The sequence below is a fragment of the Gopherus evgoodei genome, chromosome 1 (genome assembly GCF_007399415.2).
Source record: "Gopherus evgoodei ecotype Sinaloan lineage chromosome 1, rGopEvg1_v1.p, whole genome shotgun sequence".
NCBI lineage: Eukaryota > Metazoa > Chordata > Testudines > Testudinidae > Gopherus > Gopherus evgoodei.
In genome coordinates, this window is record NC_044322.1 from 254,313,610 (window position 1) to 254,338,135 (window position 24,526).

At 41.2% G+C, this 24,526-nt stretch overlaps 1 protein-coding gene across 1 annotated transcript in view; it reads right to left on the bottom strand.

Moving 5' to 3' along the window:
- The window catches only part of TMTC1 (transmembrane O-mannosyltransferase targeting cadherins 1), a 227,375-nt gene that overhangs the window by 34,745 nt on the left and 168,104 nt on the right, over positions 1–24,526 (bottom strand). The window contains 2 exon segments of the mRNA XM_030543349.1: positions 2,519–2,627; positions 9,626–9,769. Coding sequence (XP_030399209.1) covers positions 2,519–2,627; positions 9,626–9,769 — 253 coding nt within the window.

The window sequence follows — 24,526 nt, forward strand, 5'->3', positions numbered from 1 at the left end:
CTCAAAGGAGACTAGCACTGGGAGAAAGAGAGGGAAAAGTGAGGGGGAGGGAGGGAGAGAAGAACTAGGAAAGGAGCTGGTGTGGAAGACTAGAGCTGGAACCAGTTGGGGAGGATAAATGAAATGCAGGGAGGGGACAAATCTGATGAGAAGCTTGTGCGGTTGTGGGTGACAGAGTTGGGTCTGACTGGGCAAAGAGACTTGGAGATAGAGCTGGTGGGAAACGGAAGCAGGGAGCATGGAAAGGAGACTGGATGAGCATCCCAGGGAAGGAGACTGGGGCTGGAAATTAGTGAGGATGGGGAATAGAGGGAGGGCAACTGAAGACCTGAGACAGGGGGAAGAGACCGATCAGATAAGAGCCTAGAGGGGGTGAACTGGGACTGGACGGGCAAGAGACTGGGGACAAGGCCCTGATGGGTGGGAATGGCTGAGCAAGGCTGGGAAAGGCTAGAGGGAACAGAGCAGACTGGGTCAAGCTTGGAGAGAATGAGCAGACAAGTGTGCCCACTAGAGAACACTTCCTTCCAGAGAGGAACAGAACCCAAGATTCCTGAGTCTCACCATTCCTCTGCTGTCAGCAAATCTCTGCAAAACCCACTGACAAAGTGTGTGTTTCATTTCCCTCTAGTCTTGGTCCACATAGAGGACAACAGTATACTACTGCTATTTGTTACTCCATTAACTCAGATAGCAGAACTCTGTTCTGTGGATCTAAAGTTTCCAACAATGATGATGATCTAGGTGGGTGTCAATATGATGCCACATGACAGAATTTTTGTTTTTTTTCAGTTTGCTTTAAAAACGAAACAAAACTTGAAAATTACACGCAAAAAGCTCTGTTAAAAGAACATCATTAAGGCCGAAAAGTCAATCACTCACAAGTCAGGAAATGCCTGAATTAAGGCTGCCCTTTCAACCTTAATTTGGCCCCCTTTTCTGCACGCATTATGATACAGTCTTTGATTGCACGGTCACAAGCTACTTTTTCCACAGGACCCTGCTTTATTCAGTGCACAGGATGGACCTGCCCTAGGGATGAATGAGGACTGCAGAGAGAAGGAAATTGTTGTCTGTTGGACCCTTGCCTTATTTGTTGCAAAAGTTGGAAAGTGTGCAGTGAATGAGGCAGGGGATTATAGGAAGACAAAGGACAGGCTCATGGTTAAGGCAAGGAATTATATTCTAGCTCTGTCTCTGCCACAGAGTTCATATGTGATGCTAAAGTCACTGAAATTCAACTTTTCACAGATGGGCCCTAATTGCATGTTCTCATTTTCAGAGATTCCACCTTAAGATCCTGGGATCTGATGTGCAGAAGCACTGAGCACTCTCAGTTGCAAGTGAAATCAATGGGAGCAGCATTCTGAACATATAAAGTGATATATGATGCTATGTTCTCTAAAAAATCAAGTATTGAAAGTCTCAGATTCAGCACCCAAAATTAGTGGATACCTTTGACCTTAATCACTTTGTGCCTCAGCTCCCCATCTGTAAAATGGGGATAAAACCCACTTGTGTCACAGGAGTATTTTGAAAAAAAAAAAAAGGAAATATTTGTGAAAACACTCAGATATTATAGTGATGAGTGCAGTAGAAAAGCCCAGGAGGAAATTAATAATTCTGTCTTCGGAACCGGGTTTGAACAATGTTCAATAAGCAGGCTTAGGAACACACATTGGGGAGAAAAAACACTGAACAGCTGTGCATTAAGTGATTGGGGACAGCTGTGCATTGAGTGAGGCAGGGGTCTTGTGTAAAAACAGTACGTGATCATGTAATTAAAGACTGAATCATAATACAGATGAAGAAGGGGGATTGGATTAAGGTTGCCCAGGCAACATTAATTCTGGCACTTCCTAACTCTTGAGTGCTTGACTTTGCACCCTTAATAATGTGCTTTTAAACGCTGTGTTTTTTTGTATTGAATGTATTATATAGTTTGCCTATTATCACACTCTAGGTGCACTATGTAATAGATCATGATTTCTCTATAACTTCAATAGCTTGGAAAGCTTTCAAATTACATTAGAAGACTTCACATTGTACTAACATAACCTCAAATTAGCTCAATCAAACCTGCTATCTCAAATTGGGTTTGCCGTACTGAAGCAATTTATTCTAGAATACACCAGCTGTCATACCCAGATATTCACAGAATTACATTTTTAAAAAATAGATATATGAAAGGGATGGGACAGGTCAGGGATGCACCCCCCTGCTCTGGATGTCCCTAAACCTTCAGCTGCCAGAATCTGGGACAGGATGACAGATTTCAAATTTCATTTGAAATTGCTCTGTTCTGTTCATTCCCTCTGAAGCATCTGGCATTCACTACCGTCAGAAGACCGGATGCTGGGCTGGATGGACCATTGGTCCGACCCAGAATGGCCATTCTCATGTATTGGTGAGAGAGTTTTTATTGTAGTCAGAGGAGAATCAGACATGTCTAAAAGGTAACATCAATGCATCGTGCATAGAAGGAATGAGCTACCCAAGTCTAAATATTACTGGTTACCTGTTCAGCCAACAGGGAAGCAAGGCTTGAGTAAGCATCTGCAAACTCTGGACCGTATTTAATGGAATCTCTCAATAAGAACACAGCTTCCTCTTTCTTCCCTTGGGACCTGCAAGTCATAAAAGAAACAAAGTTCGTTTAACAATATGTTTAGGTCACCTATTGATTAAATACTTTAAAGAGACTTGAAAGTCCCTGTCTTGCTCTTTTCAACAAAGACTAACTAATTAACTCTGGCTTCTAGTCACAGTCTAGGTAACCAGAATCTCCTGAGGCAATATAGAATTCCATAGCCTCTCTGTCAGTGGGAGGAGAAGAAGTGAAGAACTGAAGTTATTGGTTACATGGTAAGTATGTATCCTGGCACCTTCAGATTCCTTGTATAGATTTCTATAGCTTAGATTCTCCCACAGAAGCCATTAGGAAGTCACTTGCCTTACAGGAAGAAATGTCTAGGGTTAGAACAGTGGACTGCTAGTCAGGACTCTTGGGATCTATTCCCATGTCTGTCGCTGACTCACTTGGAATAGGTCACTTATGGGAAACCTCTCTCTGCTTCTGTTTCCCCCATCCACAAAATGGAGGCAATAAAGCTTACATACTCCATAAGGGCTTTACGAACCTTAAAGCTGTTTGTGCTTTGAGATCCTTAGATAAAAGTGTGTTATATGGGCACAGTGTCACGATTTAATTAAACAACGTATACATTTTAAGTGGAATATATTTTCATGTTTTTGATGGCCCAGTATCACTAACTGCATTCTCAAGCATCTTGACCATTGCTGGCCTGGGGAGAGTACCTGACTCTGCTCCTAGGAAGGGAATGGCCAGAGATGGTTGTGGAAAGCCTAATGTGGTGAGCTCCAGTTGCAGTGGAAGGGTTTACTACATTTCTCTCCTTGGAAAAGGGAGCAGTTGCCCTGGGTGAGTGGCTGTGGATGTTTATATAGACTGAGCCAACAAGCTTTCTTTGTGTTGGTTGCACAAAGTAATATGAACATCATAGCCTTTGAAAAGAAACAAAGGACTCTGAAGTATGAGAAATATGTGAAAAGCTTGCAACTTTAGCCTTGGATTTCATCTGGGCGACATGGCCAAGAAACCAGATCTTGTTTATAAGGTGCAAATTTCAGCTGACAGTATTTGTGGATTTTCAGATTTTTATTCCCCTTCTAGTTATATAACTGAGAGAATATTTTCCCTGTGCTTTAAGTTAAGTAAAAACAGTTGGGCTAGTCTTTTCCTTCTTACAGTGGTACTCAATCTAAATTACCCAAATAAGCAAAAACAAATAAAGAACCACTTTCCCTCTTACTAATTAAAGGCTAGGTAGTTTGTCAATTTAGAAAACTTTTGGATTCTTTGGCTGGAGTTTTGTGACACATTTATATAAACTGAAAACAGATGACTGCTTTGTAAAGTTATCAATGGTTTGGCAGGAATGTAGGAAATGCCAGATACAGAAATAAAAGGATTAAGTGATCCACTTGACAGCAGTAAAAGTCCCCATTAACCGCAAGCATGCACTCTTAATTACTTTTTTTTTTTGAATAACCCTTTTTTGTTTGATCCCCGAACAATGTGTCTCCTTAAAGGGGAGGAGGAAAAGATTACAGAATCTTTTGGTTGTGACAGACCGAATTATATTAAAAGAACAGACATAACAACCTCTAACAGGCCTCAACCCTGCAAGATGCAGAGTACTCTGGCCCTGATGTAGCCAAGCATTTACACAGGCTTAACTTAAAGCAAATGAGTAGAAAGTCGATGATGTGTTGAAATGCTTTCCTGGATCAGAGCCAAAGTGCTCAGCCTCTTACAGGACGGAGGCCATATGAGTTTTTTAATTTTAAAAATGATCTGTTTCATCTCATATTGTATGGTGCAAAGGGAGGATTTTTTTATATGCTTATTTTCTATGCATTCGTTATCTATCACGGCAAAAGCCAGATGAATGGACACCTTCACTGCTATACAGAGAGGGTGAAATTCATCCCACACAGTGGCCGAGGTACCACTTAAATCCATAAGATGGAGGGTAAGTGATTCATAGGGCCTTGTGAGGGGTCTCTGCACTGGGATAAATTTCACTGTCAGAGAAAAGAATAGCATAGGGTTTGGTCTTCTATAGCACTTCTTACTTTCAAAATATCCCAAATGACTTTATAAAGTAAAGCATTAGATACTGGTAGAACAATATCTGCATGAACACCGGATCCATTGTGTGCTCAGGAGGGGCTCAACACAACCTTAACAGAGTAACCAGTTTTCCTCAATAGAAAATTTACCAGCCAAGCCACAGGAGTTTTCCTCTTCTCACCAACAAAATGCCACAGAATCTTTTAACTTCTACTTGTATAGCTACCAAAAGCCAGGAGAAAGGATCTTGGTTTAGCATCATAAGCAAAAGACTTTTACTGTCTCTAGCTGTCTTCATCTGTAAATAAATAACTAAACAAATTGGACGATGTATGTTAAAATGAATATGGACAACTTACTCCTTTGGCATCCATCTACAATACAGAATCTTCCTGTTTCCAGTTTTAGTATAACGACATTTTTCTGAAAGGGGTAAAACTATGTACGCAGTACTGCAGCCAACAAGTGATATATGAGACATGGTTCAAGAAGCATGGTTATAATGTCAGCACTATGTATAATGCGGAGTTTCAAATCAGAGACCTTACCCAAACTCTGGACTGATGTCCCTAAGATGTAGCAGCATTTGGTTTGGTTGTTTGGTGGGTAGGGGAAATGTTTTAGTCTCCAAAAGGTATTAATATTGCAAAGTTTCTGATGAGTTTAACTTTTCCATGATACTCTCTGCCTCTTTCAGACAAACACACACGGCTATATCAGCACATTCACACTTATGCCCCATAGTCTGAATCTGAGAAGTTCAGAAGAGAGGGCCGACTGGCATCTCTCCCTCCTCAGGATAGGTGGTCTTGTCAAACTTGGGCTAAATCATTGTAATAACTGTACTAGACATCTTGTATGCTCCTCTATGTACTGTGTAGTCTGACCTGGGAATAAACATTAGATTTCAGTTAACAGGCCTCAAGGCATTCAATCTTTTCTTTGAAAGTGTAGCCATAACATACTTACAGTGCACAGAGTATGGAAGTGTTTATTAGACAGAAGTGCCATACTGCCTGTCATAAATCCTTACATTTGAAGGGATACAGCGAAGAGGACTATCTCTCCTATTCTTTCTGCTGCAACAAACTCAGGTTATGTGTGCACTTGTGTGTTCATGCATATTCACTTCTCCGATATATTTACCAAATTTTATATCCTTTTTTTGTCTGAATTCTTCATAAAAATCTGTATAAGAGATTCTGGTATGAATAATCCATATTATTCTGTTTTTTCAAGTTAAATCTCACCAGTTCTGAATCCATAGACACGAGTTAAATATTTACATAATGCAGAGCTTTAAAAGAAATATTAAACCCAAAGGAAGAGGCATTTTGAGCTACAAAAGGATGGGGATGTGGTTTTTCACTGGAGGGGAGTCTATTAGTGATTGCTTTTTTACTGAGAAAACTTTTTGCACGGTTTAGCTATCCTCTGTCTGATATTTATACAAGGCAAAAAAATAATGCCATTCAAGTTTCTTTTAGAGTATGTAAACAAAGCCAGAGGTTCATTAACTCATTGATATCATGCAGGGCTTCCTGTGAAAATTCATCTTCTGGCCAAAACGGAAAATGGAAAGTTTTTTTTAAATGGGACAACTGTGAAAAACCAAAAGATTCCATCTTGTGGATTCCAAAACAAATTTACTCAAGCCCAGGTCACTAGGAACAGCTGTCTGGATAGACAGGTTATTTCCAAAGGGGAAGGGGAGGCAGATTCCCACATGTTAACAGCAAATTTATTCCTCCAAAATGATGAAGTTCCCTTTTCTCAAAACTCCAGCGGGAGTACAATCTAATGAAGTGCACAGCAGGATTCCTCCAAAACATGTAGATATAAACGCAAGGAACTTTGCAGAATTGACTCTGACTTCCCCCAGAATAATTTTTCAAATGTCTTAGTGTAAAAAATACTATTAACAGCCATGTTTTAAATATTGCAGGCCTGGTTCTCCACTGATTTTCCCTGGCATAGTCATTTATGCCCATGCAAAGTGGGCACAAAATGTTATCAAATCTGAGTTCCCCATTACACCAGTGGCAGAGTTTTGTACTCACTTTGCACAGGTTTAAATGTCTGTACTTCGTGCAAGCCAGCAGAGAATCAGTCTGCATATCTAAGTTCAACTTTATTACAGGCTGCAATATCTCTAAGGCTATGGTCTTAGTAATAATTGTCTTTTTATAGCACTTCTTAACCTGAAGGATTCAAAAGCACTTTACAGAACTCACACAGCCACCGCTTTAAAGCAGCTGCCTTTGGGATGGAACACAGCACCTGTTTAACAGCCGCATTGTCCAATGGTTTTTAAGAGGGGACGTGAACCACAACAGAAAGAATGTAATTACCCATGTTAGAACTTGGTCAGGATATAGGAGATAATGGGTTGACGTAGGGCATTTGAGGGTCGGGGGGAAAATGTGGCTTTATGCACCTTCTTGATCTTAGAGGCTGATCTGTGCTTCTCTATGTTAGGATGTTTAGGAATGGTCCCCACTAATTGGGGATCAGAGAAGTTCAGGAGCACTTCAGCCAACTGTAATGAATAATGCAAGAACGTTGGATCAAATGCCTTTTGGATCAAATTTGTGCTTTCTATGGTTTTATATAATATTGACCTATTCTTTTATTTCCCAGGAATGACTTGTTCTCCATATATCAGTCCAAACCAATAGCACTGACTGGTAAGGTTATCATAGTGAATTTTCTATTACCAATAACGTATAGCACCACGGTACAAGGCAGAATTTCAGTACTGTAGCCTTTTGTTACCTTTGATACAGAGCCTTATTCAAAGCAACATTTAGAAGAGTACAGCTAAAACAAGTTTTGGTAAGATGATGTTGTTTTGTAACCAGCCCAATACTAAGGCCAGGTCTACACTTGAAAAGGTTTGCTGGTATAGCTATACTGGCAATCCCTCATACTGTAGATGCAACTTACACGGGGGGAAAAATGCTTTTGCCACTGTAGTTTATGCTGGTTCCCCAAGTGATACAAGCTATCTGACAAAAGCGCTTTTCTGCTAGTATAAACAACAGCTACACTAGCGCTTTTGCTAGTACAGAGATGCTGTTAAAAAAGAGTCACACTATTTAGATGGGACTACTAGAAGGTGGGTGCATAACTGGCTGGATAACCGTACTCAGAGAGTAGTTATTTAATGGCTCCCAATCCTGCTGGAAAGGTATAACAAGTGGGGTTCCACAGGGGTTTGTTTTGAGACCGGCTCTGTTCAATATCTTCATCAACGATTTAGATGTTGGCATAGAAAGTACGCTTATTAAGTTTGCGGACGATACCAAACTGGGAGGGATTGCAACTGCTTTGGAGGACAGGGTCAAAATTCAAAATGATCTGGACAAATTGGAGAAATGGTCTGAGGTAAACAGGATGAAGTTCAATAAAGATAAATGCAAAGTGCTCCACTTAGGAAGGAACAATCAGTTTCACACGTACAGAATGGGAAGAGACTGTCTAGGAAGGAGTATGGCGGAAAGAGATCTAGGGGTCATAGTAGACCACAAGCTTAATATGAGTCAACAGTGTGATACTGTTGCAAAAAAAGCAAACGTGATTCTGGGATGCATTAACAGGTGTGTTGCAAACAAGACATGAAAAGTCATTCTTCCGCTTTACTCTGCGCTGGTTAGACCTCAACTGGAGTATTGTGTCCAGTTCTGGGCACCGCATTTCAAGAAAGATGTGGAGAAATTGGGGAGGGTCCAGAGAAGAGTACCAAGAATGATTAAAGGTCTTGAGAACATGACCTATGAAGGAAGGCTGAAGGAATTGGGTTTGTTTAGTTTGGAAAAGAGAAGACTGAGAGGGGACATGATAGCAGTTTTCAGGTATCTAAAAGGGTGTCATCAGGAGGAGGGAGAAAACTTGTTCACCTTAGCCTCCAATGATAGAACAAGAAGCAATGGGCTTAAACTGCAGCAAGGGAGATTTAGGTTGGACATTAGGAAAAAGTTCCTAACTGTCAGGGTAGTTAAACACTGGAATAGATTGCCTATGGAAGTTGTGGAATCTCCATCTCTGGAGGTATTTAAGAGTAGGTTAGATAAATGTCTATTAGGGATGGTCTAGACAGTATTTGGTCCTGCCATGAGGGCAGGGGACTGGACTCGATGACCTCTCGATGTCCCTTCCAGTCCTAGAGTCTATGAGTCTATTAACTGACATTACTATATTAGCAAAAGTTTCTAGTGTTGGCCTCTTTGTTCCTAGCCTATGTTTTAATGTAAAACATAACAAGAGGCCAGACCCTGAGCTGTGGCTGAGGAGCATTTGGTGCAACAAATGGGTCAAAAAAATGGCCTTAAGCCAACTTTGCTCTCTTGATTCTGGACCTCCAGTTCCCTGGTGCAATTCAGAACAGCTTAAGGGCTGTATTAAAGTTGTACAAGCAGCTGATAGCCCTACTGAGCTGCCCCAGCAGCCAATGATGTCCCAACCATGCCTCCTCTCATCAGTCATGTCCCCCACAACTTGCTGACCACAAGGATGGGAATGGGGGGACTGAGTGACATACAGATCACTACTCTCACTCTTTGTCACCAGAGGATCCTGCCGAGGGATGGAGACACTGGGTTTTGAGCACCTCTAGGCCACCAGGCTGGTGTAAAGGCATCTTAATGGGGCTGAGGATCTGGCCTAATATTGCTAACTTACTTTCTTTGGCTAGCTTCTTTGCAAGACTGTCTGAGCCAAAGTGACGTGTCTTCCCAAAAAGTAAACTCAGCTAGCTAGCAAAAGAAAGTAATGAAGAGCACATCAGAACCAAAAAACAGCCAGCACCCCGCTCTAAAACCCAAAGAGGTCCTGCCTGCCGGTGAGAACTTAACATCACTCTTCACTACCATTGGGCAGACAATCTGCTGCTGTAACAGGGCAGTAGGGGGAGCAGGGGGGAAGTATTTTAATTTTATTGAAGCCATTTGACCTCAATGTTCAACTTACTTGAGCAGATTTCCAAGATTGAAGAGAGCTCGATTATGCTGTGGGTTTAACTGAAGAGCTCTTCTGTAGTATTCTTTTGCTTCCACCAAGTCTTTGGTCAACGTGCCGAGGTTGTTCAGGGCACTCGCATGACGAGGATACAATCTGGGAAAGGGGACATTTCAAATCACAGTCATTCAGATACTGACAAACAAAGCTATCAGCTTTAATACTCTCTCTTCCCAACACCAGACAAGGCTATTGCAGTTATTCTTCTTTCTCTAAGTGAAAATAAACCTCTGAACCATGCTGATGTATTTCTCCTCCCCTAAAGCAGTTGAGAAAGAGTTGGGAGTCTTGGAGCAAAAACATGTGTGAGATAGTCATTCTAAAGAAGAGATGGGGCGAAATGTGCTCAGCCTCCAGAGAAAAATGCAAATCAGAATTATTCTTACAGATCTCCTGGCAGTTGGAGTGAAGGAGGATGTTTATTACATAGCTTGTAATAAACTAAGCTAGCAGAAGACAGAGTGGTTACATCTGGTCAAAATTTTTCTGACACTTTTTTTTTCCATTAAAATGGAAATTTCCATGGGAAACATTTCTTTCTGATTTTTTCCCCCCATTTGTTTCCATCAAAACCCCAAAAAAACCCTAACATTTTTTCATTTTCACCAATAAAAGTTGAAATAAAACTCCAGGACAATTTCAAAACAAAACACTTCGTTGGAGTCATTTCCCACTTACAAAATCAGCTGTAGAAGAACATTATCCAGACAAAACAAAATGATCAAACTTTGGAAATACGCTTTTACAGTTGCCTGAGAGTATGAATTCTCCTTAACGTCTAGTTAATATATAAACTGAATGATAAAAAATTAGTGGTTCAAAATAGAGCCTTAACTCAGCCTTTCTGTGTTGTAATAATATTGCACAACGCGTCAAATTCATCTGTGGTGTAATTCCACTGAATTCACAGCGGTTTGTGGGCCAACACTAATCTCAACTCTCACTTGAAACTGGGCTCCTAAGTCAGTATTTTGGTTTGTTTGTTTCCCTAAAAAGTGAGAAATAAGTGGTCAAAAGTGAGATCTGAAATGCAGGTTCCTAGAGAGAGAAGATGATGAAGGTGTAAATTTATTATTATATTATATTATATTATTATTATTATTATTATTATTATGAAATAAACAAACACTCAGAGGCCCCAATCAACTTCAGGGCCCTATTGTGCTGCGCATGGTGCTTCCAGATAGTTTTTTCCTCTCTCTTTAGCCTCTCATCTCTGACTGCTTTTTCTGCCTACCTCCTCTCACCTTTTTGCCTGAATTCGTAAGAATCTGATTTAGGAGCTTTAATCCAGATAAACTGAAGTCTAGTTTAAACAATGCGCAGCTGCTTCTCCAGCCCTGCCCTCTCTAGTTCCTTCACAATTGATTTTGCCAGTGGGGTATCACTTATGAACTAGGTTTTCATATTTCAAGTTCCCAAATAGAGGACGCTGCTGGAGGGAGGGTGAGCGGGAAAGGAGAAGGTACAGCAATACCATACCATGCCACCATTACTTCTGCACTGCTGCTGGTAATGATGCTGCCTTCAGATCTGGGTGGCTTGCCAGCAGACACTGCTCTCCAGCCACCCAGCTCAAAATCACAGACATTTGTTCATGTTTCAAAAATTCTCCTGGATGGAGATCAGAGAACCCAAAAAGAGATCATATCAGGGAAAACCCGGACATATGGTAACCCTGTTATGAACCCTAAGGAGGAAGGATGGTCCAAGGGTGAGGATACTGGCCTGCGACCCAGCTCAAATTCTAAGTTCCATCACAGACTTCCAACATGACCTTGGGCACAGCGGTTAGTCTCTTTGTGACTCAGTTCCCTATCTGTAAAATAGGGGTAATACTACTTTCTAACTTCACAGGAGTGCTGTGAAGATAAATACATTAAAGATGTAGGTGCTCAGATACCATACTAATGTGGGCCATAACAAAGTTTAAAACTATATCTGAGAATTTCCCTATTTTTCTCCCCATGTTTTCTCATGATGTCATGTATGACAGCCTAGGGATTTTCTTTTCTTAAGTACTAGGAACATTTTTGTATTTTGTCACTGATTTTTACATCAGACTTTTTCTGGCTCTGTGGCATATGAACAGTTCTGGGAAGGGGCCTGTTTGTGGGAGGATCTGGAAAGGTATGAGGGAACTCAGACAACTAGGGATGCGGTTCTGGTGGAAAACACAGGTAACTTTCTATGAATAAGCATGATTAAATGTCTCAAAATCATTTTACTCCTCCACCACAATCCCTGATATACAGGTACTAATAGCTGTGTAATTGACCTCTAAGTACTTCCTGGACCCAACTATATGCACTTTAAAAAAGTAGTCTGACACTGAACTGCCACCGTACTATAACTGATGGCTAAATATTCTGTCAACATTCCTCATGTTCGGATCAGCATCTTGTGTTCATCCATGAGAGACTTTGCTTGCTGCAACTACTCATTTGCGAAAGTTTACTTGACAGTTTGTGGATGTATAAGCCCTTATCTTGCACAGCTAAACAGTCCTTCGGCACCACCATTTACCAACAGTACAATTATTTACCTCTTATTCAGTTGTTTTTTTCCAACATATAACAATGAGTTATAAATGAAGGACCGAATTGTGGCTGGCCATAACACAGCTGAACTGGGGCATGGAAGCCCATCATCTCCCCACACAACCAGCCTGAAGTCCCCCTCTGGATGTGGGAAGGAAGGGCTGGCTCCACAGAGCTGTCACATCCACCCCAGGAGCAGGTGGGCTGGGATGGTGGGGGGGAAAACGAGTGAAACCCTGAGTCCATCGCCAAATGCACTGGTCAGCAGAACTGAATGGACACAAGATGATAGATGCTGTAGGAAATTCTTTGCACCAGGAACAATGGGGCAGTAGGTATGAATCAAATCACAGCAATTTTTTTGGGTTGTTTCAAGGATGGCACAGCTATGTTTCCACTCCATACAGGGGGCTCTGGGATAAGGTTCAAGGTAGCCATTTTAGAGCTCAGTTTTGTTTCCATACTGGTCCATGGGAATTTTGCCATTGATTTCACTGGAAAAAAGTTCAGGGACTTTCAGGACTTTCTATTTCTGCTTCAAAACAAACCTGTGCATTACTTTACAGTCAGTACTCACAAAGCATGAGGCGGTTTTAACACCTGACACCAAGTTGTGTTTGAGTTATGAGTGGGCAAAAGCATTTAAGACAATTATTGGAAAATTCAGAAATATATCAACATTTTACAACCCTTTAACTAGTGTTTTTCCCTCAAACTTTCAGAAATAAATTCCCCTCTGGCCTAGGAGCATTCACATGAAATTTTAGGGAATTTTCTGGGGAAATTTAAAAGGGAATGAAAACCCAAGTTGAAAATACAGAGCTGGTTTCATCCTTAAACTCTTTAACTCCTACTAGCGGCTCCATAAATAAAGGACTTGAACTCTGCATTAAAGCCTCTGCCATCAAATGAAATAAATTACAGTATGCAGACACTTCTTCCAGCTGTTCTGTGCTGTACTTCATGTGCTTTAGATTTACTTATGGTCATAAGGCCCTTTACAAAAAATAATATACCCTGAGGACCAGCTCCTGAGCCAGTGTGAATTGATTTAGCCCCATTAAAGTCAATGGAGTTTTACCAATTTATAGCAGCTGAGGATTTGGTCCTAAATTTAAAGCACTTTTGTCGAAGCCATTTGTAATTTTACCAGCAATAGAAAACAAGAACTGTCACACACACCACATTCAAACAAGCATTAGGAGAAGAGACAGCAGCAGAGAAAAACCAATGTGTAGTGAGATGACATGGTATTCAATGGGTTCATGAGAAAGGGTCTGATCCTGCCACTGTTAGTTATGTTGAATATCTTACTCTGCAAGTAGTGCCATTGAAGTCAAGGAGTAAAGTGCTACTCAATGCAATAAGGGGCAGGGATGGACACAATCAGGCCCTAAGGGGACCGTGGTCTCACTCCACTGGACTTCTGTGCATGAACTCCAGTGTTGTCAGTATCAGTGTTAGCGGAGTAAAAAAGAGGTTAGAACATAGCCCTGAACTAGAATGACAGAACACAATAAGCCTGTATTCAGGTTACACCTTATGGCTTAATCAATTAAAGGCCTCTAAAAACATTCCCACAAAGTTTGCAAATCATTTGCATGTACAAAAGGGTTCTAGGTTGGGGTGTTGTTTTTTTAAATTAAACTGACACACCTGCACATTTTGCATTTCTTAAAAAAGAAGATTTTTCAAAATGTAGCCCAGTGTCACCCTTTGTCTGTCTCATTTAGAATGTACGTTCTTTATGGCAGGGGCTTTCTCGTCCCAGTCAGGGCTTTCTCGTCCCAGGTGTTTATACAAGGTCTACAATGGTTGTACCGTGCCTACTCTCAGTTGAGGCCTCTCAGTGCTCCAGTAGTAGTACTAATAATGCACAGAACAGACTTTGTTTTATAAATAACTATCGCAGTTTGAGATGCAGAGAGTCAACTGTCCAAATTTACACACTGTCCTATAGCTTCTTTTATGAAACGGAGTGTTCCATCTGGATGGACCCCTTCACCCACATGTCATCTGTAATGGTAACAGTCTGCAGGCAACATTCCTCTTGCGATGTATCTGATTAGGCAGAAATTCCTCTAGGCTTCACATAATCAAATGCAAGTGCTGCATTATTTATGAAAGAAAGCTGAATTTCATTAAACTTCCCCCTACAACAAGCAGCTCATGTGAAAAATCAATTTTCCCCTTCTTTTAGAAACCCTAAGTATTTTCTTTGAGAACCTGCTTTCATTGGTAATTACAGCAGAATTCCTGAAACAGCAAAATTCACTTAAAACCTTCCCCATAAAAGTATTCTTTAAATAAGGTTGGACTTTGATTTCTGAAGAAAAAACAAGTAGGATGTTTTCTCGTGGAAAAATGAATAATTCAGATAGCTCCTCCAGTACTGTTGCTGCAATTGTCGGAATAAATTTAAGCAGCCGTGCCTTTAACTATTACAGGTATACACTACATAAAACTCCTGTTAGTAATTATCCTCCAGTTCTTTTAGGCTAGCAATATTCCCTCTAATACAGTCAAACAAAAGCCTCATTGACTGGCACAGACAAGAGATTTCTACTTTCACACAGAAGACACAGAGCATAAAATGCAAACAGATTTTCAATCTTTAAATACCAATGACCGTTTAATTTTGATTTCATGTAGTTATTACATAGCATATTAGTAAAAGCTGTTCAATGGCTCACTTATTTCTGTGGTAAAAGGCAGTTCTGACAGGGAATGGAGGAAAATGGAATGTTATCATGGATACAATCTATAATCCACCAAGAATTTTAATTTAACTTTTAATTCAAATATTGGGAAACCAGTTAAACAAATGACAAGTCCTGTTCATGGTACTGCACTTAACAGGCTCTTGATCTGGCACCAAAAGTATTAAAGGGGGAAAGGGCATTAGCTTGACAACTCCCTACCCGCTTTTACTGAGTTCTTTATATTTTTCCAGGACAATAAGCCTGAAAGGACAGAAAACAAAAGGAAATGTGACTCTTCAGAATTGCCCAAGGAAACAGACAATGATTTAAGGGCAGCTAGGGGAATGGTAAGGCGGAAGCACAAGGGTCTCAATGATCTCACAGCTGCCAGTGGCCTCAAGTATGACAAAGAGATTGTCATAGGAGATCAGAGTCTAAGATAATTTCAGTCTCAAACAATGCCCTGGCCCTGCAAGGCTGTTGCAATAGGGGACTGCAGTGCCTTTTCCAGGTGAACAGTGGTTCCAACTACTTCGTTAAGTGTCTTTCAGCTGCAATTCTAGCCATACCTCCCTGCTGGCCATCTCAGCTTTCTTCAGAAGCACCTGCTAATAGCCCTGTGGAGAACCTGGGTTCCACCCTTTCCTTCCTCCGAACTGCCCCCCCCACCCGCAAGATAAAATTCAGTTGAGTTCACAGAAAACCCTCTGGGGCACCTGGAGTCCTAGTGCTTTTCCATTTACCAACTTATTTACAAAAAATATTTCTTGAAAACATTTCAAATTGTTGGCCGACATGGACCTGATGAGTCTACAGGTGACTCTAGGGCAGTGGTGGGCAACCTGCAGCACATCAGGGTAATCCGCTGGTGGACTGTGAGACAATGTTTACATTGCGGAAAGCAGCATGGGTCACAGGGACGTGCTGGCCACCACTTCCCGCAGCTCCCATTGGCCGGGAACAGCAAACGTGGCCACTGGGAGATGCGGGCGGCCAAGCCTGTGGATGGTCAATGTAAACATTGTCTCCTGGCCCGCCAGTGGATTACCCACGGGCTGCAGGTTGCCCACCACTGCTCTAGAGCACTGGTGATTGTGTGAAGCCTATTTGTGTTGTCACAAAAAATATTTCAGTGGATTTCAGATTCAGCCATTTATCATGATAGGCAGTGGGAGAAATCAGCAACTAATTTCACTGACTAATTCTGGGTTGCCTTGTTTTATATGCTCCTTTTGACTATGGAACTTAGTAAAAACTTGAACTTTTCATCTTCAAACCAGCCATGATTAATGGATCACCACAACACCCTTGCGAGGTAACTAAGTATTATTACCCTTATTTTACGGATAGGAATACTGAGGCAGAGTTTAAGGGACAGCCGGTAGCAGGTCATGTCTTAGATTTGCAGGATGTCACTTTGTATCTTCTCTCCCAGTTCACTGGACTGGATTCTTCCAATCCACACATAACCTCCTTGAATTCAACACTCGGCACAAGTAAGAATGGAGGGAGTACCACTGACTTCAATGTGCTTTGGTGTGGTAGAATCAGGCCCTAGTCAAATAAGCAAAAACATTTGCTGGGAGGATGGCAAGTCTTTTTAGACATGCTTCCCCCCTCCTCCCTATACTCACCTTAATATTTTATTGACATCATTGTGCTAACAAAAGTAAGAATGATATATTAACATATCAGTCATGCCAAATTTCTACATTACACATTTATATACATACCAGCGTATTATTTCAAACCGATTCTATTACATCACATTCACTTCCATGCACCTAAGTAATTTCTTATTAAAACTGTGTGACAGATTTATTTAAAACTATACTGAATAAAATCTGAGGAGCAAGGGTACTACATGGAACAATCCTGCTCTGGCAAGATGATGCTGTATGACTAAGGCTAAGATTTTGTCACAAATATTTTTAGTAAAAGTCACAGACATGTTGTGGGCAATAAAGAAAAATTAATGGAAGTCATGACCTGTCCATGACTTTTACTAAAAATATCTGTGACAAAATGGGGATCTGCAGGTTCCCACACAGCCTGCAGTGGGGCAAATGCAGGGTGACTAGGAGCTCCGGGAGCCCCCATCACGGTTTGGGTGTTGGTGCTCCAGGGTCCCCTGCCACCCACGGCTGGGAGATGCAGGGGCCCCTGCTGCCTGCAGCTCCAGAGGTCCCCCACCAGCCATAAGGGCCAGGAAATGCTGGGTCTCCCCATGGTCCCTGGGAGTTGTGTGGTGTGGTGCCCCCTCTGACTGGAGGTGCCGGGAGCTGTGGGTCCACCAGAAGTGGGGGGATACCTGACAGCTCCAAGCCCCTGCTGGCGGTGGGGGGAACCTGCAGCTCCTGACCTCCGCAGGCTGAAATCACAGAGGTCACTGGAAGGCATGGATTCCATGGCTTCCACAACCTCAATGACTAAATCGTAGCCTTAAGTATGACCTAACACCAGTATGGTCTCAACTCAACAGACTGTGTCCCACGGGCACAGAGATTTGCAACTCACAAGCTCAGGAACTTTTCCAAATTTGTCTTCTAGGAACATTTTAATACTTTTGTAAAGGACAAAGGCATATATTGAAATATTCAAAGGTATCTTCTGTCTCTTTAACCACAGTGCATTAATGGTTTTCCAAATCTAGTTCCTTCCAGTTTAAAAAAAACAATCACTGCAGACCAGTATTCTTAAAGGAGCCTAAGGGAATAAGGCATGCAACCCCTACTGGAGATTATTGTTAGCTGGGTGTCTAACACACTTAGGCTCATTTGGAAATTCCAGCCATTGTCCTTTTCAGTGGATGTATTAAATCTGTCAGATCCTTGGCTGCAGCCAAGCAGCACACAGGCCAGCCCAGCCCAGCAGCCGTGTGTGCAAAGGTGGCCTGTCTGCTTGCCTGATCCTAAGCCACTCACTGGTCCATTCTCAGGTGTAAATTACAGCAGCCACCAGCTGTTGCAAGGGAAAAAGGTTCTGTAGGTAAGGAACTGAACTCAGCCACTGCAGATCTCTGTTCAACTGCCACAGGTTTCTTGTGTGACCTTGGATAAGTCATTACGCTCTGTCTTGGCTGCTCATCTTTCTCCCACCTTTTGTCTCTCTATGTAGAGTTCAAGCTCTTCAGAGTAGGGATTGTCTGTGTATTGTACAGTGTCCAACACAATGGGATTCTGATAGCAGTTGGGATTTCTATGTGCTGTTGTGTTAAATTTAATAAAGTGCCAACATGATAGCCAGACAGGGTGACCAGATGTCCCAATTTTATAAGGACAGTCCCGATTTTTGGGTCTTTTTCTTATATAGGCTCCTATTACCCCCCCAACCCAATCCCGATTTTTCATATTTTTCTATGCCAGCAGAAAATTCTTCTTTTCCTGGAGTGATCTTTTCATGTCTGACTATGCCACGTTTATTGGCAGAGCCTGCCAGCAGCCAGCACAGAACAGCCATACTGCAACCCAATATCCAGGGGAACGTTTTCCCCAAAATAAAGAAAAGAGAAGAACAGAGAAGCAAAATATATGCAATCTAAAGTAGGCAGGAGCAGCATGATTCTTCAGCTTGGCATCCATAGCATATCCAAGAGCATTAAATTACACAAACAAGTTTGTACTACACTAAACCCCATTTCACTTTATGAATTTTCATGACATTCTAAGAACCTGCTGGGGAAAAAGAACTTGCAGACTGAGTATTGAGGAGATAAAAAAGAAGGATTTTATGTCAAACAGTATTGAGGCTAAAAATAAAAACTAATTTGCTAAAGTCTTAAGTTCCCAGTGATGCTCAGCTATTAGGCACGTGCTGTAATAAGAAGAGTTCTTCGGGTTCTCTCATTTGTACATAAATGACAAGAATGCATACACATTATACTTTCTCACTGAAAATCCTTGGAGCACGTTTAACTTTTTTCTAGCCCCCTTTTTAAACAAAGTAATCCACTAAAAGAATGAAAACGCATTTTTGATAATTTCCAGCTTCTGAAGAATCCATACAAAGCTTCTAAAAAATTGAGCTCTAACAAAAGGCTGTGTAGCTAGGATATGCCTAATACAAAGAGAGAACAATTTAGGTATCACTATGTAATCCAAGAAAACTATACAAATACAACGAAGTGCAGGACGTTATAGGCTCAGCTACACAGCCAAATTATTGGGGACTATACAACAAAACATAAGAACAGCCATACTGGATCAGAACAATGATCCATCTAGCCCAGTATCCTGTCTTCTGACAGTGACCAATGCCAGGTGCCCCAGAAGGAATGAACAGTACAGGTGGTCATCAAGTGATCCATTCCCTGTTGCCCCATTCCCAGCTTCTGGCAAACAGAGGCTAGGAACACCATCCCTGCCCATCTTGGCTAATATCTGTTGATGGACCTGTCCTTCATGAATGTGTCTAGCTCTTTTCTTAACCCTGTTATAGTCTTGGCTTTCACAACATCCTCTGGCAAAGAGTTCCACAGGTAGACTGTGTGTTGCGTGAAGAAATACTTCCTTTTGTTTGTTTTAAACCTGTTGCCTATTAATTTCATTGGGTGACCCCTAGTTCTTGTGTTATGAGAAAGAGTAAATAACACTTCCTTATTTACTTTCTCCACACCAGTCATGATTTTATAGACATCTATCATATCTTCCCTTAGTCATTTTTTTTCCAAGCTGAAGAGTCCCAGTCTTCTTAATCACTCCTCATATGGAAGCTGTTCCATTCTCCTAATCATTTTTGTTGCCCTTCTCTGTACCTTTTCCCATTCCAATATACCTTTTTTGAGATGAGGTGTCCATATCTGCACACAGTATTCAAGATGTGAGTGTACCATAGATTTATATAGAGGCAATATGATATTTTCTGTCTTATTATTACTTTCCTAATGATTCTCAACATTCTGTTAGCTTTTTTGACTGTCGCTGCACATTGAGTGGATGTTTTCAGAGAACTATTCACGACGACTCCAAGATCTCTTTCTTGAGTGGTAACAGCTAGGTATATTCCATCACTTTATATGTATAGTTGGGATTATGTTTTCCAATATGCATTACTTTGCATTTATATACATTGAATTTAATCTATCATTTGTTGCCCAGTCACCTAGTTTTGTGAGATCCCTTTGTAACTCTTCACAATCTGCTTTGGACTTAATTATCTTGAGTAGTTTTGTATCATCTGCAACTTTTGCAATCTCACTGTTTACCCTTTTTTTTCCAGATCATTTATGAATATGTTGAATAGGATTGGTCCCAGTACCAACCCCTGGGGGGTGCCACTATTTACCTCTCTCCATTCTGAAAACCGACCATTTATTTCTAAACTTTGTTCCGTGTCTTTTAACCAGTTACTGATCCATGAGAGGACTTCCCTCTTATTCCATGACAGCTTACTTTGCTTAAGAGCTTTTGGTGAGGGACCTTGTCAAAGGCTTTCTTAAAAACTAAGTACACTAAATCCACTGGCTCACCCTCATCCACATGCTTGTTGACCCCCTCAAGGAATTCTAGTAGATTGGTGAGGCATGATTTCCCTTTACAAAAATCATGTTGACTCTTCCCCAACAAATAATGTTTATCTGACAATGTGTCAGATAAATAATGTGTCTGACAATTCTGTTCTTTGTTATAGTTTCAACCAATTTGCCTGGTACTGAAGTTCGGTTTACCAGCCTGTAATGTCGGGATCACCTCTGGAGCCTTTTTAAAAATTGGCTTTACATTAGCTATCCTCCAGTCAGCCGATTTAAATGATAATTATACAAACTGTTGTATGTAACCTATCTCCTTTCTCTTTAACCACAGTGCATTAATGGTTTTCCAAATCTAGCTCCTTGCATCTTGCCTGTGTAGACATAACCAAATCATGACTGTCATGTTATGAAACTCATGTGACTTCATGTGATGAAGTCCTGGAAAGACTTGGACTGTAGCACACTTTTGTAACTTTGGTTAGAACATAGTGTAGCCCCCCATCCACACTCCTATTCTATCAGTTATTCTGCACCCACTTCATCTCTGTGGCGTTAGTGTGGGCATCCAACCTATCCGGCACTGGTCCAGCTCTTACACCAAACAGACCCAATGGGGTAGGAATCCTATAAACAGACAGAATCAGTTCAACTTGACAGACAAGTGATCTGACAGTAAAGTGGTCCTGCCTATCTGTTCTGGTCAGCCTACAGTCAGTTCTGGAACAGAAAAGGAAAGAAGAGGACAGAAAAGTAAGCAACTTATGCACCTTCCCATATTCTGGGGCTGAGTGAGGCCCTCCCCAACCCTCAGCATAAGTTAGAATATGTTGGAGCAGCCCTGGGGCTACTCTATGATACATACATCTCCATTAGAGCGTAACTCTAGCCTGGAAATAGCCAGGGTTGCTGATTGGGCCAAGTATCTGCTTAATACTGCCAACAGTGTTCAGAAAGTCCTGACCCCATGTCCTCACAAGACAAAAGCTGGACAGGAAGCAAGTCTTCCATTGTCCCTAGAGGAGCCTTGGTAAGAATTCGAGGAAGCAAACATCTTCTATGATCATACAGTATGAAGCCATGGCGACCCAGTGACTTTTGAAGAGGGAGTGGCCCACTCAAAGATGTTACTGGGAGTGATCCAAAAAACTTCATGAGGTAAAGCACACAAGTCTCATGGATTGTTGAGAGGGGGAAATATGGTTGTGGGGAGCAGGGGGAATGCATATGAACCCCAAATCACAAATGAACGTGAGTCTCTCCAAAATAATCGTTATCCACTGGCAATAATCTTCAAGAACTCATGGATAACAGGTGTTGTTTCAGAGGACCAGAGAAGGACAAACATCCTATCCTTAAAAAGAGGAACAAAGAGAACTCGGGGGATTATAAATCAGTCAGCCAAATTTCAATACATAGAAAGATACTGGAACAAACTATTAAACAATCAATTTATAAGCACTTAGTGGATAATAGGGTGATAAGTAATAACCAACATAGATCTGTCAAAAACAAATCATGCCAAATCAACGTCATTTCCTTCTTTGACAGGCTTATTGAGCCTAGTGTATGATGGGGAAGCTGTAGACGTGTTTTATCTTAATTTTAGTGAGGCTTTTGACACAGTCCCACATGACGTTCTCATAAGCAAACTAGGGAAATATGGTCCAGACGAAATTACTATAAGTAATTATGAAATAACTTACAACAGATTAAAAGACCATACTGAAATAGTAGTTATCAATGGTTCGCTTTCAAGATGGGGGGACATACCCAGTGGGGCCCGCAGGGGTCTATCTTGAGTCCAGCACTAATTAATAACTTGGATAATGGAGTGAAGCGTATGCTTACAAAAATCTGTCAACACCACCAACCTGAGAGGTGTTGTAAGCATTTTGGAGGACAGGATTAGAATTCAAAAGGACCTTAATAAATTGGAGAATTGGTCTGAACTCAACAAGATGAAATTCAATAAAGACAAGTGCAAACTACTACATGTGGGAAGAAAAAAAATCAAATGCACAAATACAAAATGGGGAATAACTGACAAAGCTGTATTGCTTCTGAAAATGATGTGGGGGCTATAGTGGATCAGAAATTGAATATGAGCCAACAATGTGATCCAGTTGCAAAAAAGGCTATCATTCTAAGGTGCATTAACAGGAGTGTCTCATCTATGCCCTGGGAGGCAACTGTCCCACTCTATTCAGCACTGGTGAGGCCAGAGCTGGAGTACTCTCTCTAGTTCTGGGCACCACACTTTAAGAAAGATGTGGATAAATTGGAGACAGTTCAGAAGAGAGCAACAAAAACGGTGAAAGGTTTAGAAAATCTGACCTATGAGGGAAGGTTAAAAAACCTGGACATTAGTCTTGAAAAACGATGACAGAAGGAGGACCTGATAACAGTCTTCTAATATGATATGTGTTGTCATAAACACAATGGGGTTCAATTGTTTTCTATATCTAACTAGATAGGACAAGAAGCAATTGGCTTAATCTGCAGAAAGGGAGATTTAGGAAAAAAACTTTCTAACCACAAGGATAGTTAAATACTGGAACAGGTTTCCAAGGGAGGTTGTGGAATCCACCATCACTGTCAGGGATGGTCTAGGTATACTTGATCATGCCTCACAGCAGGGGCATGGACTAGATGACCTCTTGAGGTCCCTTTCAGCCCCACATTTCAATGATTCTCTTCTTTCCCATTGCCTGCACCTTGTATTTAAAATCAAATTATTGCACAGAGAGAGAGAGAGAGAGAGAGAGAGTGTTTTATAATAACGCTAGGAGAATGGAATGGTCTTTAAGCACCGAGTCTTAATATGTAGAGACGTTTACTCCACTGAAAATAAAATCAACAGAGCAGTGACATTTTAGTTTTTACTGCACTGCCACAAGCCAACAGGCCATTCCTGTACCAGGTGGGGCCTTGCCATAGCAGAGATGTTTGGAATGCTACATATCCTCTTCTGCCCTGCAGAAAGATCTTTTGTGTTGTTGTTCATGGTCCCATGTATATCCCTTTGTTTTGAATAAATAAAACTTTGGCCTTGCTTGCTACTTGGCCAGTATGAAGCAGAGCAAGAGTGTGGGGGTGGAATATACTGTATTGCATGCTTTCCACAAAATACATTTTAAAATAAACTCCCTTGATTAAAGCAATATGCCTAATACTCCATTGCACTTTATTATGACATCCGTTAAGTCTAGGGTTCAGGTTTTTATCAGGCATCCTTTTCAGGCAGCAAATGTTATTACATCACTCAGCAATCATCTCATGTTATCTACATTTATTAATGCAGTCTATTAGTTTATTCTTTCCAAATATGGCTTCATCAAACTCCAAACTACAGGGATCACCGCAAGTGACTACTCTGGATGTCATAAGGACATTCAAAGCATCAGGAGTGAACGCAACCATGTCTATAACAGGGTAGCAGTGTAAATTCTAACTCATAAAACAAGCTAACAAATGGTGTTGGTAGTGTAAATCATTCCAAAAATAAAGCGCAGCTGGTGTTCCAGGCCACCTGCAGTTTGTGCTGAAAGGAGTTCTTCTATATACATATTATATTTAAAATAAAAGGTCATGTGAACAAGATTTTGTTTTAATACACAGAGAGTGCAATTTAAACACTGTTTAAACAACCCCAGATACTGTTGATTTAAAATATATAAAAAGTCAGTGGGTAAGACTGTGGGAAAGCTTAGCAAAAAAACAGGGTTGTTAACACTACCTAGGGTTTTATTTTTAAGTAGGGGAGGGAACAGAGTGGTGTGACTGGTGAATGTCCAAGCCATCACAAATGATGTTATGGCGCAGCTTTTTCTCAACATGGGATAGCAGGAAATGTGGCTATGGCACATATGCCTTGGCCTCCGTTGTTTGAGCTTTTCTCCTTAAGATCTTATGACATGTCATAGTAATGCAAGTCAGTATTGCCACTGAAACTTCCAGCTTCCATTATGTGACTGAAGCCCTAAATGACTGCACTTGTGTTCTACAACACCCAGATTCTTCCTCCCCTGCAATACTAGTATTTCCAACCAGTAAACCAACCTGTTTGCCTCCTAGCTCTTCCTCCACTGGGAACTCCCCCCTCCGGGGCAGACGTTCTCCTGAAGGCCTATGGGACAACTGC